General features: G+C 45.1%; 4 protein-coding genes across 8 annotated transcripts; 1 reads left to right on the top strand and 3 right to left on the bottom strand.

Moving 5' to 3' along the window:
- Positions 1 to 1,299: 1,299 nt before the first annotated feature.
- On the top strand, positions 1,300 to 2,596 carry LOC136183705 (uncharacterized). Its single transcript, XM_065970438.1, has 3 exons — positions 1,300 to 1,578; positions 1,650 to 2,333; positions 2,403 to 2,596. The coding sequence occupies exons 1-3, from the start codon at positions 1,527 to 1,529 to the stop codon at positions 2,423 to 2,425; spliced, it is 759 nt and encodes a 252-aa protein (XP_065826510.1). The 5' UTR covers positions 1,300 to 1,526; the 3' UTR covers positions 2,426 to 2,596.
- A 263-nt stretch (positions 2,597 to 2,859) lies between these two features.
- Positions 2,860 to 4,468, bottom strand: LOC136183704 (uncharacterized). Of its 4 annotated transcripts, XM_065970437.1 has the most exons (6): positions 4,176 to 4,468; positions 4,079 to 4,115; positions 3,973 to 4,017; positions 3,755 to 3,915; positions 3,350 to 3,694; positions 2,862 to 3,238 (listed from the first exon to the last, which is right to left on the bottom strand). In XM_065970437.1, the coding sequence occupies exons 4-6, from the start codon at positions 3,875 to 3,877 to the stop codon at positions 3,002 to 3,004; spliced, it is 705 nt and encodes a 234-aa protein (XP_065826509.1). In that variant the 5' UTR covers positions 3,878 to 3,915; positions 3,973 to 4,017; positions 4,079 to 4,115; positions 4,176 to 4,468; the 3' UTR covers positions 2,862 to 3,001. The 4 variants fall into 4 exon arrangements, with proteins under 4 accessions (XP_065826507.1, XP_065826509.1, XP_065826508.1 ...); XM_065970435.1 differs by having other exon boundaries at positions 2,860 to 3,238; positions 3,973 to 4,115; XM_065970436.1 differs by having other exon boundaries at positions 3,755 to 4,017.
- A 1,971-nt stretch (positions 4,469 to 6,439) lies between these two features.
- LOC136200386 (GATOR1 complex protein NPRL3-like) lies at positions 6,440 to 9,401 on the bottom strand. Its single transcript, XM_065990770.1, has 17 exons — positions 9,278 to 9,401; positions 9,177 to 9,219; positions 9,070 to 9,108; positions 8,884 to 9,010; positions 8,776 to 8,829; positions 8,641 to 8,723; positions 8,485 to 8,582; positions 8,333 to 8,420; positions 8,160 to 8,262; positions 8,072 to 8,112; positions 7,895 to 8,008; positions 7,802 to 7,844; positions 7,638 to 7,744; positions 7,454 to 7,583; positions 7,334 to 7,390; positions 6,955 to 7,277; positions 6,440 to 6,904 (listed from the first exon to the last, which is right to left on the bottom strand). The coding sequence occupies exons 1-17, from the start codon at positions 9,384 to 9,386 to the stop codon at positions 6,763 to 6,765; spliced, it is 1,701 nt and encodes a 566-aa protein (XP_065846842.1). The 5' UTR covers positions 9,387 to 9,401; the 3' UTR covers positions 6,440 to 6,762.
- A 115-nt stretch (positions 9,402 to 9,516) lies between these two features.
- Positions 9,517 to 13,000, bottom strand: LOC136200356 (replication protein A 70 kDa DNA-binding subunit-like). Of its 2 annotated transcripts, none has more exons than XM_065990744.1 (23): positions 12,862 to 13,000; positions 12,763 to 12,810; positions 12,653 to 12,711; positions 12,560 to 12,594; positions 12,399 to 12,504; positions 12,211 to 12,329; positions 12,112 to 12,162; positions 12,030 to 12,063; positions 11,793 to 11,973; positions 11,521 to 11,589; positions 11,366 to 11,470; positions 11,224 to 11,314; positions 11,102 to 11,169; positions 10,982 to 11,050; positions 10,848 to 10,917; positions 10,709 to 10,787; positions 10,600 to 10,658; positions 10,476 to 10,540; positions 10,355 to 10,417; positions 10,126 to 10,239; positions 9,956 to 10,063; positions 9,816 to 9,902; positions 9,517 to 9,755 (listed from the first exon to the last, which is right to left on the bottom strand). In XM_065990744.1, the coding sequence occupies exons 1-23, from the start codon at positions 12,892 to 12,894 to the stop codon at positions 9,651 to 9,653; spliced, it is 1,818 nt and encodes a 605-aa protein (XP_065846816.1). In that variant the 5' UTR covers positions 12,895 to 13,000; the 3' UTR covers positions 9,517 to 9,650. The 2 variants fall into 2 exon arrangements, with proteins under 2 accessions (XP_065846816.1, XP_065846817.1); XM_065990745.1 differs by having other exon boundaries at positions 12,220 to 12,329.
- Positions 13,001 to 15,162: the final 2,162 nt, after the last annotated feature.

Below are 15,162 nucleotides of genomic sequence, written 5' to 3'. Positions count from 1 at the left end.
GGTGCAATTTTGGAAAAGCCACCAAAGCCTAACCAAGAGTCGTTGCTTTTGCAGTCATTTTGATCATTAGAACTGATTCCGATTCGAACTTTGACATTACCAAACTGGACATTGAATCCCTCCTACAGTACAAATATGATTAAAATAGCTCATACCACGACGCTACTATTACTGGGGCCCTAAGGACGCTTGTGTGTCCCACTAATGGCGTTGCGTTCACATAAAATTAATCACCTTGTTACAGTTGGGCTGAAGTGATGAATCGGGAACAAGACCTTTCCACACTTCACGACCGACTTGAGTGGACTGAAAAGTGTTACCAAGAATAATACTCCGTAGAGACATGGCTGTTTTCTGAACCGTAATCCAGCGAAGAGTGCTATTGGTTTTCATGCCAAGCAGAAGTTCGTCAAAAGGAAGAGTCCAAAACGAGGCCAATTTAGTTTCATTGCCATCAAACTCAATGAAATCGTCGTTGAAAGTCGTGTTTGATGTCCAGTAGGAACTATCGTAAGAAAACGTCTGTTTAGCACCGTCGATCTTCATAATCAGAGTCCATCCCCCAACCCTGCAGTACGTCTGCACGCAAACGTAAGCAAATTAACGCGTAAGCACCCGCTTATGAATGAAATGCAGTTTACTTTGAATGGCGAAGGCGATGTGGGAGGTTTGATCCAATATTTGCCACTGAATTGGCGTAGAGCTAAGCAGGAAGGAGCCGGCTTGTCTTTGGACAAGCCGAAACGTCGCCATGTTTTGTCCATGCAGTATTGAACGACGTCTTCGGCTCGATGGTTACGAAGCCGTCCTATTTGGGATTCATTGTCAATGCTGATTTGTAGTGAAAAATAGGTTTGAGGATAATATAAAACTCGTCGAGTTGAATTTAAGTAATATGAAGTTCATTTTGAGAAAGCGAAAGTGCAGTAGAGTAGATGGAAGTATATATACTGTACTGAGGTTGTTGTCAGCTATAGGCGTGTGGGGTCTAGATTGTCTTTCTCAGAAAATGATTGACCAAGCTGACCTCACCCAGGATATGGTTGGCAAATTATTACCCAACGTCTTCTGTACAACAATCACGGTTCTTGGAATCTTTTAATTGACTCGTCGTCATTGACGCTTTGCGAAGCTGCCAAAATGCAAGCTATTTAATTTCAAGTGATAATTTGATCCCGGTACTTGTTTATTATAGAGAAAGAAAGCGAAAGTGTGCAGCTAGGTCGAGGCGAAGTGCGGGGGATCTGATGTAATGTTCGTCCGGTTCTACTTCCTACTTAAAACAGCGTGAGAGGCGTCAGCGCACATTCGCTACCCCCCTTCGAACGCGATGCTCGCCTACACCTTCCTGTTCGTCGTATTCGCTACACCAGCGTCATCGGGTTTGCCTGGGCCTCGTGGGCCTCCCGGTCCCCCCCAGTCTGCCTACGTGCCGTACACCTCCTCGTGTGGCCAATGGGAGAGTGGTCTATTTCCATTCTGGCTTTGAATGCAACCCAGGCTATCTAACACCCAAATATCCCATCATGACATGCTGTACAGGCGTGTGGAGTACGGCCGTCTGCGAGCCTAGTCCGAGTAAGAGATTCTTGTGTCGTTCTTACGCAACTAACCATGCAATCCGGATGTCCTTCCTACTCACTATATAGGCACGCGAGTTTTCAAAACAGATTGCGACGGACGAACTAATTGCGTCTTTGTCACCCGCACGAGTACGGGTCCGCGATGGGTGAAGGAAATCACTCATCCAAAGTCATCATGTGATAAGGGCCTGTCAGGCAAACCGGCGCCTGAACGAACGACTATACCGACTCTAGAAGAAGCGGCAACAAGAGCTAGTCACAAGGGTTCTCGGAGTCGTCGTGGTGAACAAGGACTAGTCGGGCCCCGAGGACCAGTCCGTCCAGTCGCATGTTATGCCGGACTACCACACAGTGTGACAAAAGCGACTCTCAATCTTCCGGGAAACATTCGGCTCACTCGTAGCAACTTGGAAATCGGGCCCATACAAAAGTCGACTACTAATAAGCACATTCGATTCATTGTCGAAGGAGAGGGGCTCGGTCTACACTACAGTCTTCACGTTCGAGCTCGCTGCCTGCCTGATCCGCCGAGTCACTTGGACGAAATCGGTAGCGTCAAAGACGGGTATAAGTCGTTTAGCGTATTCGGCGATTCTCTCCGTCGCCGTCGGGTTCACTGTCTCAACATCAACGATACCGTGACCAAGTGCAATCGCTTTGTGCTGACGTTCATTGCTCTCGCCTTGCACCGACCTGGGTCCCCCGCTAGTCTTTCACTCATACCAGACGGTCTGTACCGCGCCTGTCCACGTGAGTACAAAAAGCTGCGGTGCATCTCTCCCAATTAATTGAAGGGCCTGATTTCATTTTTTGCCATAGGAGGAACTATTGACAATCCGTGATTCCCAATCAACTTCAATTTCGTCGACAGTAGCGATGGTACTGTAGTGAGCACTTACATACAACATGTTCATGTGCTGGCGTGCTTTATGTGCTTTTTTTGCTTTTTTCGTATCCTTCAAAGTATTGATCAGTCGATAAAAGGAGCCAGTATCCTTTTACTAATCGCCTAACTCAAGCTAACTGCACTATTCGCAGACTGCTACGGTAGTACAGTAGTCGTGGCAACTCTCACCTTGAGATGAGCAACTCTATTGATGAGCCAGCAATCGTTGTCTCGTCGTTTGTCCGGCTTAGTTTAGAACCAAACTAAAGTTGTCGTGTACTGCTGAGAACGACGACGGCGACGTTCCACTTGTCGGTCTGTTTTCGTGAAACGCCCGGACTATCTTCCCGGAAGTTGTGCAGCACGTGATACGAATAAAATGCGCTACTAAAGACATCAAAAATTGATTGCCTTCGCAGTGAAGCTGATTCTCTGTAAATCTGAGCTAAACCGCTGCATATTCTATGGTGTCATCAGTAGCATCAGGTTAGACTCCGCATATGACAACAAAAACGTCTGTTGACCTAATTGATCAACGTGCAAAGATATATCCTATCGAAGCTATGATTTTGTCTCCGTTATCAGGAGAACAGCCGGCCGAATTTCCACAGGTAATAAGGTCACTGGAATCAGGAAGGCCGCATGGTGCATTTCTGGAAAAGCCACCAAAGCCTAACCAAGAGTCGTTGCTATTGCAGTCATTTTGATCATTAGAACTGATTCCGATTCGAACTCTATCATCATTACCAAACTGGACATTGAATCCCTCCTACAGTGCATCAATATGATTAAAATAGCTCATACCACGACGCTACTATTACTGGGCCCTAAGCCTAGTAAGGGTCCCACTAATGGCGTCGCGTCACATATAATTAATCACCTTGTTACAGTAGCGCTGAAGTGATGAATCGGGAACAAGACTTTTCCACACTTCACAACCGATTTCAGTGGACTGAAAAGTGTTACCAAGAATAATACTCCGTAGAGATATGGCTTTTTTCTGAACCGTAATCCAGCGAAGAGTGCTGCCGGTTTTCATGCCAAGCAGAAGTTCTTCAAAAGGAAGAGACCAAAACGAGGCCAATTTAGTTTCGTTGCCATCGAACTCGATGAAATCTTCGTTGAAAGTCGTTTTTGATGTCCAGTAGGAACTATTGTAAGAAAACGTCTGTTTAGCACCGTCGATCTTCATAATCAGAGTCCATCCCCCAACTCTGCAGTACGTCTGCACGCAAACGTAAGCAAATTAACGTAAGCATCCGCTTATGAATGAAATGCAGTTTACTTTGAATGGCGAAGGCGATGTGGAAGGTTTGATCCAATATTTGCCACTGAATTGGCGTAGAGCTAAGCAGGAAGGAGCCGGCTTGTCTTTGGACAAGCCGAAACGTCGCCATATTTTGTCCATGCAGTATTGAACGACGGCTCGATGGTTACGAAGCCGTCCTATTTGGGATGATTCATTGTCAATGCTGATTTGCAGTGAAAAATAGGTTTGAGTACCACTGTTTATTATTGAGCACGTTTCTTCGATGTTTTTGAAGGAGTCTTGGGCGCAAAACGACATGGCAATAGTTACTGTACCTCTCTAGATACCAAGGCAACGTACCTTCGAGAGCGACCGACTTCTTTTGGCTTGAGCGGTCCTAGAAAGCAGTCACGTAGCAGTTGCTTTTTGTATGCGTTTTGATCGACTTCTACTCCACCTTGGCTACATTTTACGCTCGCACGACGGTTGCGTCGACGCAGAAGCACAGGCGATAGCCAGCACGAGAAGAGGCAAAAGTTTCATTGCGAGCTACCGAGTGGCTTTGCGCTAACGCTGCGGTCGATCGTGAGATGAACCAGAGAGGAGGAAGCGTTCAGATCGATTTATTGAACGAAATCAAGCACATGACTGGCCACAGAGCGGCTAAACTCTCTAAAGACGACTTTTACCGACTCAGAAGCTGTAGCATCATCTGTCCGTAGTCTGTGCGCGGTGTCTGTGTTGGAAAGTACCAGCAGGGATACTAGACAACTATTGTCTAGTATCCCTGTAGCCTCTGAAACCCAGACCCTCCCCGCGCGCGCTACTTGCGGAGAGGGTCTGGGCTTCAGAGGCTAAGTATCCCTGGTACCAGGGGGGAAATAAGGGAGTCCCGGATAAGCATCTCGTGAGCCACGGGGCGAGCCACGGTAACTCGGTAGCAATATGGATGACTCCAGCGGCAGTTGGGAGGCTTTGACTCCAGGCAGCAGTGGCTCCGAGTCGCCTGAAGTTGCTGCACTAATAGAACCGCATTTGGATCCAACGGGCACAGATAATTTACAGTACGGAACACCGGTGAAATTCGCTCCTTCAGATCATCAAATAAAGGAAATATTCAATTTGCTCAGGCTTCGCAGCTCATCAATCGAAAATTCGCCCTATCGCACTTTTCGTGTATCTTATCTCGACCATTATGTGGACGTGACAATTGCCACCGAAAGCACGGTCGATTTGCTGCACAAATTTGCTCAGAGGGCTATGGTTGCGTTACTTAGAATACAACCTATTTTTGAAGAGCTTCTTAGCATGCAAGTCTACATACGTGAGTTGCTTTACTATGAAGAACGCGCTGTAGACGGTGAAAAGGTAGAAGAGGTTCATACTCTTCATCGAGATTGTACCGTCGGCCATTACTTCGGCAATCCCTATTTTGGCTACATCACAGTGATCAAGTTACATGCCAACCTCAGCGTTTTCACTCCGCAAACCACTCCAATCTCGAACATGGATCCGGAAGAACTGAACAGCAACGCTGACGACGACGACACTGAGAACCACGACGCTGAGAACCACGACGCTGAGAACTCCTTGCTAATAGAAGTCCAAGAGGTGACTCAGGTCCCAATTGAAAAAGGTACCATTCAAGACACGCTTCTACTCTACAAAGTTCTTCGAATGTTTCTCTATTTGGTCTATCCGTTGAAACTGCAGGAGGGCTTTGGCTACGAATCATGTACATCAATTGCCTGCCAGACTTTCAAAATGCTTGCTGTTGTTTTGATTTTTGGCGTCTACGCCTTTTTCGTTTTCTTTGATCCGTTCAATGACGACCCGGCTGGGGGAAACATTTTCTCAAAACACTGGTATGTCTTATCCTATTATCTTATACCGGGAGTGTACTGCTGCATTATTTATGGATTGGCTACCATGTTCCTTTTTTCTTTGAAAAAAATCAACCGAATTATGGATAAATTCCTGGAGCCCGTCATTCAGCGTTCAAGTCGTTCATGGATAGACGCTGTGAAGAGAGCAAACGTTTACATTTTGGCCGGACTTCTTGTTGGTGCACTTCCAGGTGCAACAGATCTTGTAATAGAGTTTGGCTATCGCAACGATTGTCCCCACAGCAAACTGATGAATCTAACATACGGCTATACAAACAAGACGGTAATCGCCATGTCTGTAGCAAAAGGAATTCTCAATTGGACGTCTCTTCCACCTCTAATTATAATTCTATTCATAAGCGACATTCACATTGCTGAACTCGACCATTTTCAGGAGATCATAGGTCGGTGGAAAGTGCAAGGTAGTCTAGACAATACACACGTGGAGATAAATGGAACGTTTCAAGGCATAATTTCACGAATAAAAAAATCAGCCAACTTTTTCAAACCGGTACTGACGTGGTACATCGTCGCACTGTCGCTGTGGGTTATCGTTGCATCGTATCTTTCGTTTCAAGTCGTCTATAAGGTGAAAGGGTGCTGGTCATTGAAAATTGGTCTTCTTATCACAACTGGTGCTAGTATTGTGTGGTATTTTATGTTTGTGCTCTGGCGTTTGAGCAGGGTTAGCAGTAGGTTCAAGGATCTTTGCGAATGCGTTAATGACCTGAGTCCTGAAGATCAAACTCGGGCGAACTGCGCATTTCAGCGAAGAGACGAAATTAACACTTTCTGCCATTGGGTCAATCACTCAAGAAAAACCAATCCCGGATTTTATATCCTGTACAAATTTCCTGCGAGTAGAATAGCAATGATTGTTTTAACTGGCGCTTCGCCAGCTCTCGGCGCTTTGGCGGGCTATTTAGAGGGACATATTTCTAGCTAAGCATTTTTTACAAGTTCAGCTTTGCAAAAGCAATTAGGGGTACGCTGTTTTGCTAGAAATAAAGTCATCTATTTTTTTAGTACAGGTGCCTAAACGACTTTGCGTGGAATTTGTACTCCCAATATGTTTGGGCCAGGCACATTGCGAGTAAGAGAGCTGACTGCGCCGCCGCCTTCTCCCCCTCGCGACATATGAATGAACATTACCTCGTGCTAGACTTCGACCTCTGAGTGAGTGCACGTGATGACTATTTCGCCGAACTTGTCTAAAATGGTCAGCAGCTGTGACCGCGTGATGTTCTCGTAGTACATAATCTCTTCCAAGTGATGCTTACCGTCGAAATAGCGGCACAATCTAAAAACCAACAATACATCAAACAACAGTGGGTAGCAATAACGCAATACTTGGCAAATAGCCGCAGGTCGTCTTCATCACTAGCGGATTGCACTTGAAGAACTTTCTCTCTTAGGCTAGGAGACAAGTGAGAAAGCAAGTGCCGAGTTTCGTCTCCATTCTCTTCCTCATCTTCTTGGATACTGCTCAGCTCGCTCCACTCGGACACGCTCCCTCTCGTTCCCTTCCTTTCATTGGCTTCTGGAGAGGGACTCCTCGCTTTGCTGATACTAGTACTAGTGCTGTGCTCCACACTCTCGCCGCCAATTTCGAAGACGGGACGACTGCCCAAGTCAGATTCCGTGACTGGAACCAGATGAACATACGTGTGTAACTAGAGAATAGGATGGCAATCTTCAAAATAGGATTACGACTTTAGTAGACCCAGACCTGAATCAAAAGACGCCGTTTTAGCATCCAGGCAACGATCTGAACCAGTTTTTCGTTCTAAAAGAGGCACATCACGTCAACAAGCACTCCTGCTGAGAGAATTGTAGACAGATTACTCACTTGCGTTTCGTCGTCTCCTAAAAGCTGCTGGTGTTCTCCAAGAGGAGTGGGAAGGGAAAACTTCGATAGCCAAACGGGAAGATACATGCTTTCAAACGTCAGTACAAACTCTTCTACGAGATGAGAAAATCTACACAAACACAAAAAGAATTAAATTTAGGTAGTTATGACTGTGAACGCCTACCTTGTCGTATCTGCCAAAGGAGACAAGACGTAAACGTTGCTTTCACAAAGAGGATACACCGTGATGGCCTTCTGCCAATAGACAAGATGAGCAACCAATTCAAAGACCTGACAGTCCATTCATTACAGATCAAATTTATTGCACGACTTCTCTCCCTCGTTTACCTGACATAAAGGAAGATCAGCATCCTGAGAAAGAGTCTGTAAACTATAGAAAGACCTTCTAGTATTTCCAACGACTTCGTCTCGCTTATTTACCTTTTGAGAGGAGAACTGATCTGAATCAGTCTCTTCAGGCATTGAGAAGCTTCGTACGGGAGAGAGGAGCTCGCCTCTTCAATAGTCTGCGTCAGCAACACCGCATGGTAAGGCCTTGGGTAAGCAAACCCGACTCGCGAATAAATTAAGTGCGAGACAGCGTTCTAGAAAACACACCTTATATTGCACCCGTTCATCCACTCGTTGAGGGAGAGGTTCTTGAAAGAGCACGTCATTGTAATCTACACTGCATGCACAGACTCACTGTCATTTGGTTTTTGTAAACGCTGAGAGCCGGCTCCGGTAATATGAAACTAATGTTAATCCAATCATTGATAAGCAATTTCACTTTCTTCTCAGTTGAGAGTCTACAGTGCACATATCAAAGTATAAGTCCGTGATTCGGTATCATAATGCATAGCAGCAAACAATGCAAACCCAGTGAACGCTCTTTGCAACGTCTGAGCCAAAGCACATCGGTCCAGTATCAAAGAGAACGTAGTGGAATCCTCCAATGGAGCCGTACCTAAAAAAACGAGAATACAGTGTATAGGAAGAGTTTTTTTGTTCGGAGTTTGGGGTTATTATACCTTTGATGTCTTGCCCAAGTTGGGCATTGTGCAATTTGGCGGACACTTCGTCTTGCACGGCAAACATCATTGCCGTTTGGCTGCTCATGAAACCACATCTAAAGCGACAAATAAATACATTTGTTTAGAATAAATCCGTTCAGGCGCTCTCTCTACCGTCGTTCTTCACGAGAGAAAGCAATCGATATCCGTTTCACAAAATCATGATAGGCGAGAATTATGCAATTGGATGCATCAGCCTAAATGAAAAGGTGCATACACTCCATGGAACCATCGTGTCGTTTCACTCACAGGCAGAGCAAAGACGATATTAAATTGGAAATTCGACTTTGAAGATAACAGACCCTGCCAAATATCTATAATTGATTTTTATGGTCCCGCGTGCAATCTCTCCAAGACCTGCGCTGTTCCAGCGGAGAAAGAAGGATGACCGACAAACGTCACCTTATCCACGGTGAGTTGAAATTTCTGATCGCACATGGGAACTTTGGGAGTCAAAAGACCGGCGAGAACATCCCCAGGATATCTGAAAACAAACGCACGGACCACTCAACAACTAGATGAAGGGAAGAAGTGCGAACTCACTCGGACAATTCCACGCCCGGACTACGAATCGACTCGGAGCTGCGGTACAAACAACGATCGTTTTTCAGTGCTAGAACGACGATGGCGGAGTGAACCCGTGAACCCACCCGTCATCGGGATCTCGCAAGGCGTACGGATTTCGATTGAGAGCTAGGCGCGAAGGCAAACAACTTCGAGGACGTGGTGCGACCTCGGATGATGGGCTGACCTTTCGCGCGCTGAGGAGCGTCGATTGGCGACTGGTGCGGATACCGAAATAGCAATCGGTCGCCTCTGCTGCCGCACGTCACCAAGAAAACGCTCAGTGGCGCTGTCATGGACGGTTACGACGATCTCCCGTAAGAGAGCACCCCCCGGAGGCGTCTCGTGACGTCACGACTCTTCAGGGTGATTTTGGTTATGTGCATCGTCTACGACGAGTACGCTAATTAAGAAAAAACTGCTGTGTACGACTGTGTACGACTCGCTTAATTAATCAGAAAACAAGAGAAACTTTGAACTATAACAGGTGCACAAGTAAAAGCAACTCCGTTTAGGTAAAATAAAACTGAACTTTTCACTTACTTTAACTCTGTTTTCTCTCAGATTGCTTCCAATCGTTTGATTCCGTCCATCAGAGCCACGGCTTCCTGCTGGAAATTCAGTGGAGATACTCCAAAGCAAACGCACTTGATACGTTGCTCATCCTAGAGAAAGAGTTTGACAAAAAAAAGAGAGAACAAAACCCGTCCAGTGAAAAAACCTACGTTGTACGTTTCCAATTTGACACGAAGACGGAAGTTGTAGACCTTGAAAACTGCATCAGTGAAGACCTGATCAAAGGCTATTTCATTCTTTAGACAAGAGAAATTTATGCAATCAGAGTAAGCGAGCTGTTTGTGCATACTGTCTCTTTCAAATTTCCAAGCTTCTCTGATGATATTCCAAGCAACGTCTCGCTCGTCTCGTTGAAACAGGAGATCCACTGCTCCCCACTGAAGTCAGCGATGTGCAGCTGAACAAAGCGCAATCGTTACACAAAACACACGTCACAGAGCCAAGCTACGTAGCACTTGCCTGCAATATGAAACGCCACTTGAACGAATCAAAGGTTCGATCGAGCCTCTCGCATTGATATGCACCTCCACCCGCTTCGACAACCTTGTAGTGTTGATCAGGCAAAGGACAAGACTGGATACGTAAAAAATCAACATGTAATAATTATTTTTAACATTAATTAATTAATTAAATAAATAATATTCGGACTAAATACACGCTTGGAGAGCCGACGTCTGTTGAGGCATACCTTGTACAGGCAGTTGTCCTTCCTATAAAAAACGACCATCGCTTTGACTGAAAAGTAGTCAGGCTAAGAGACAGACGTTAATAAAAGCCGCGCGCAAGACGGAGCTTGCTTTCAGTCCTACCTTGTCAGTTTGACCTAAACCTTCGCTTTTGATCTGTGAAAGAATTTTGAACTCGGAGCTACGAGCTGCAAGAGAACACCAACACACCAAATGCAAACACCTGCAACAAAAGAAAGAAACTCACGCTCTTGTAGACCACTAGATATAGACTTCATTGGAGCAGCTTGGCCTCGGTCTTTGTACCTATAAAAGAAAAGTTGTGAGAAGACAAAACAACAGTTGCATGAACGTACCACTGCTTCAGTGACGTAGCTTCTGAAACAGAAGGGTCCACAGTCATCGATCCGGCAGATGAAATCGACAGACAACGACCTTAATTAATGTTCGTAAGTAGAATAGAGCGTGACCAACGTCTATACGGATTTTTCTTACCGCCAAAGTCAGACACTCTGGCTCCCTTAATGGCAACAACCGAGTCGCTTTCTCCGTCAAAGGAAGCAGCCTAAAAATGAATTAGAGAGTCGTCTACGGAAGGTTCTGCGGTACTGCACTACGTTCTCCCTTACATCTTCGCCCCAGATCGTTGTTGTCACGGCACCGGTTTTGTCCATCAGAACCATATCTCTTTTTGTCACCTTCACGAGCAAATCAACAGCTCAAGTCACTGAATTGTTTTTGTTGCTCACCTGGCGTCCGCTAGATCGAGCCGTGATTTGAACGGATTCTCCGATGGACGTCAAAATACCAAGCACGTCTTTGATCAAAAGTTATTGGGAGAGCAGTTGGCATACAAAAAAAAGAAACGCACCGATCATGCTGTCTTTGGGCACGTCTTCGATCTTCTTGATCTCCACGAAGTCGTAACGCACTTCGGGAACGTTTCCAGCAAAATCAGAGCACTGCAAAGTCAAGAAGCTCAAAAAAATTTAGAGACGATATATATAGTGTACAGGTTCAACGGTCGTTTCTGGAGAAAAGTAGAGCTCGTAGTCGTTCTTAATAGAAGTGTACTTTTTGTTGGCTGGTCGCAGCTGACAGCGAGAAATGTAGTACATCTAAGAAGGGCAATAACCGATTAGCAATTATTGAAGCGACTCCACCGCACCTGGCCCTTTCGGATAAGAGGATAGAATTTTCTGGCTTCATCATTGAAAGCAGTTCCTCGAATTTCATCCTAGAATGAGATAAAACGCGTATTATCTGAAGAGTACAGAATAATTAAGGACTCGGACTATTAAAAGTGCAGAAAACGCGTGTCACAACCTTTCAAAAAAAATTAAAAAATCGACACAATGCTGTTAGTGTATGTTAGATTCTATGGGGTACAGTATGTTCTGAACGTCCTTTTCCTTTTTAGGTTTCACGTCGTCTGCTTACCGACTCATCGACGAGATCAACTGAAAAGAGCTGCCCGTCGCCACGAGAATTGCTCCACGTTTTCAGCGGCGATATGTTTGTGACTCGAGCTCGAATTGTCCACTTCGTTTGATACGGATTGAGATTCTTGATGGGAAAAATTCGCGGCGAATGGTCGCCCAATTTGGGCGAGCGAGAAGGTCTAGAGAAAGAAGTGCTAAGTGAGACTCAACACAAAAATCCAAAGAAGAAACTAACAATGACGTCGTGAAACTACTCCCTGCCTTAGAACCTAAATCAAAACAGTGATTTCTACTCAACCGTGAGTATAATGTCTCACCAGAAAATGGCGTGAGAGGCTTGGGAAGTGAAGCTGTTGGCCTACTTGACCCTAAAATCAACCGTTGCAAAGAAAACTTCTATTCGAGATCGTGCACACCTGGGTTACTTGGTGCTGGTGGCTTAGCAACCGTCTCGTTGCCAGATGCAGGGTTGCCCAAACACCGATTCACAACCGACCCTTTCTGAATGACGTCAGCCTCAAGAATGACAAGAAGCCTAAGCAACAAAGTTAATAAATAAATAAATAAATAAATAAATAAATAACGATTTTTACTCTAAACTCACTTTCGACCGTTCACTTCGTTAGAAACGTATTTTTTGAGACGAAAGACGGCGAAGCGTTCGAGTTCGTTGCTCGAAACGAGATGGTTGAGCTGAGTGGCCATTATAGCTGTAACGAAGAAGCAGCGTCCGTCGAATTGGAACCGGAACCGAACTCTTCTCACCGTTCAGCGTCGTTTCGCCGTCAGAAACGAGTAGCCTGGTAACGGAGGCGCGTCTAGGTCTATTCAAAATGGCGGAGGAAGGTGTTCGCTCACCTGTAGCGATCCTTTTGATCAGCGCTTTCCTGCGTCGTCGACTGGGCCTTCTTCATGTTCTAGAATAGATAGACTGAAGGACGGAAATGCCTGTGCTGGATTTATCCTACGAGGATCTGTAAGACGGGTGATTGCGGCGTTCGACCTTCAATTACATTCTGCAGAACGAAAGATAGCCTAGCCTGCAAGGGCCGAGTTGAGCTACTCGCCTGGATGGCTCCACGGGAAAGAGACTCCGCCATGAGGAGGAGCTCTACCAGCCTACCGTACGGATTTTAGCCCCGGATTTCTCTCAGATTCCTGTTCACTCCTAGCAAGGCAAGGTTGGTTTGCTACAGTGAGTATCAGCGCACAAACCACACGCCCTCGCAGTCCTACAAGGACTCTAAAGAACTGTGTTTTATAGAGGCTGTTCAAAGAAGGAAAACAAAAAGAAATCCGGAACAAAGAAAATAGTACAAAAAATAATACAAACGCAAAAGATTAATTAACAAAATAAAATTTCAATTTACCGTAAAATAATAAATAAATAAATGGACGTGTTACGTCTTAGTCTGTCCACTGACGTTTGCTCTAAAAGAAGTGCTATTAATTAACATCTTGCTCTACATACTATCCAAGGCTCTCTTACCAAGATAATTAGCCAATGCCAAGCTGCCGTCATTGCCAACGCCACTGCCCCCCTCTGTCGTTGTTGTGGTTGCCGTCGCTGCCGCCCCTCTCCTTCCAACTTCCGGCTCGCCGGTTTTTGATGATTGAAAATCCCAAAAAACAAAAAATCATTATAGAAAGAGTAACGTAAGGTGAAGTCATAGTAGCGTTTATAGTAACGTAGGGCCAATTTAAAATTATGTATATAATTTATTGTAGTTATTTTCCCCGTGGACTCTAGCTTCTCTTTCCTCTGCCTAACTGCCTTTCTACCTATCTATCCTATCCTAGTGTTCCCTAGCTTCCTATCTACCTAGCTTTATCTCCCTTTAATTAATTAATTAAATTATTAATGTTAGCTTATTGGCCCTTACTCTAAAACTTATAAATATAAAAATATCGCACCTGAAATTTTTAAGATGCCGTCGATTTCCTTTCTTTCGTGACTTTCTAACACGAAAAACGCCGTCATATAGTATATATGTCAATGCTCATCCAATAACAGGTACTTGCAAAATCAAGAGAGACGGCGTTGCAGCCATCTCCGTGATTTTCTTGTCCATCCCTTGAACGACGATCCGTGGGCCGCAGTGGGGCATGGGCAACTACAATAATATTATTTGATAAGTGTGAGAAAATGGCTTATTCTTCTTACTTGGCAAATGACGGAATATTTTGACGTGACACGAAGAAAAAGGCTTCCCACCATTGCCGTCCCATTTGCAGCGGGACTGAAACGACGTCCTATGTACAAAAACACATTCGGCTAGTCAAAGATAAAATATAAATATATAAACAATTAATTACTCCGTATCTTCAAAGAGCAATGACAATGGCCATAACTAGCCATTGCTCTTTCTTGAATGTCAATTCTATAGGCAATAAAGGTACATGTACAGGGTAGCCAAAGGATAAATATTTACTTTATTGCTTGGACATCTTTTTGGCCTTAACTTTGGCCTTGTACTCCATTTATTCTGCTATGCCTACCCAAAGGCCTGGCTTGCTCAAACATGAGAGTGCCATGAGGAGCGCTTCTTGCCAGGACGGGCTCTGTCACACGCAAACACTTTATCTAGGGAAAGAACAGCATGGAAGAGTCGTAATATTTAATTACTCAAGTGCTAACCGGGGCTTGCTGTGCAACAGTGGTGGCCCATCAGTGGACTCAAGAACCACACTGTATGCAGAATTTAATTAAAGAATTATTAACGCGGGTAGACATTTTTATAATTGCCTGATGACCGCTGCACAGAAATCATTCGTCGTCTTCTTCTTGCTGTAGCCGCCCACTCAAACTTCTCTATAGCAGTTAAATAAATTAATTATTTTAGGACTTCATGATTTTATGATTGCCTGATGATGACTGCTGCACGAAATTCTTTGTCTTCTTTGTCCGCGCCGCCGAGCTTCTTCTTAGCCCCGTGCCCAGGCTCTGGTCTTTGTTCCCCGTAAAGGAGACCGACCCTGGGTACGGAGCTAAGGCCCTCTGAGGTCGTTGCTTCGGTGTAGCCTCTTCACTCTCTACGACAGCAAAAATGAAGGAAATATTTGATAGTTTAATTACATGAAACTACTGTCACTTAATAATTTGAAACCTGCAGAAGAATCTTCTTTGTCAGCCATCAGCAGTAATGAGCGTCGCATGCCCAAAAAACTACGAGAATAGACAGGGGAAAGGAATTGGGCCGCTTACCGATCAGTGCTGAAGAGCTGCCAGTTCCCACCGGGGAATGCAAACCCACCGCATCGCACCGTGACATTTCACTGGGAAAGGGATAGGGCTGATACCGTGGACCAAACCGTACCGTGCTTAAGAACTACCTGTTCCCACCGGGGAATAGAAAACGAATTGTACC

Source organism: Oscarella lobularis, chromosome 2 (genome assembly GCF_947507565.1).
Source record: "Oscarella lobularis chromosome 2, ooOscLobu1.1, whole genome shotgun sequence".
Classification (NCBI taxonomy): Eukaryota; Metazoa; Porifera; class Homoscleromorpha; order Homosclerophorida; family Oscarellidae; genus Oscarella; species Oscarella lobularis.
The sequence above is the reverse complement of the archived record's forward strand: the minus strand, read 5'-3'. Positions and strand labels throughout refer to the sequence as shown.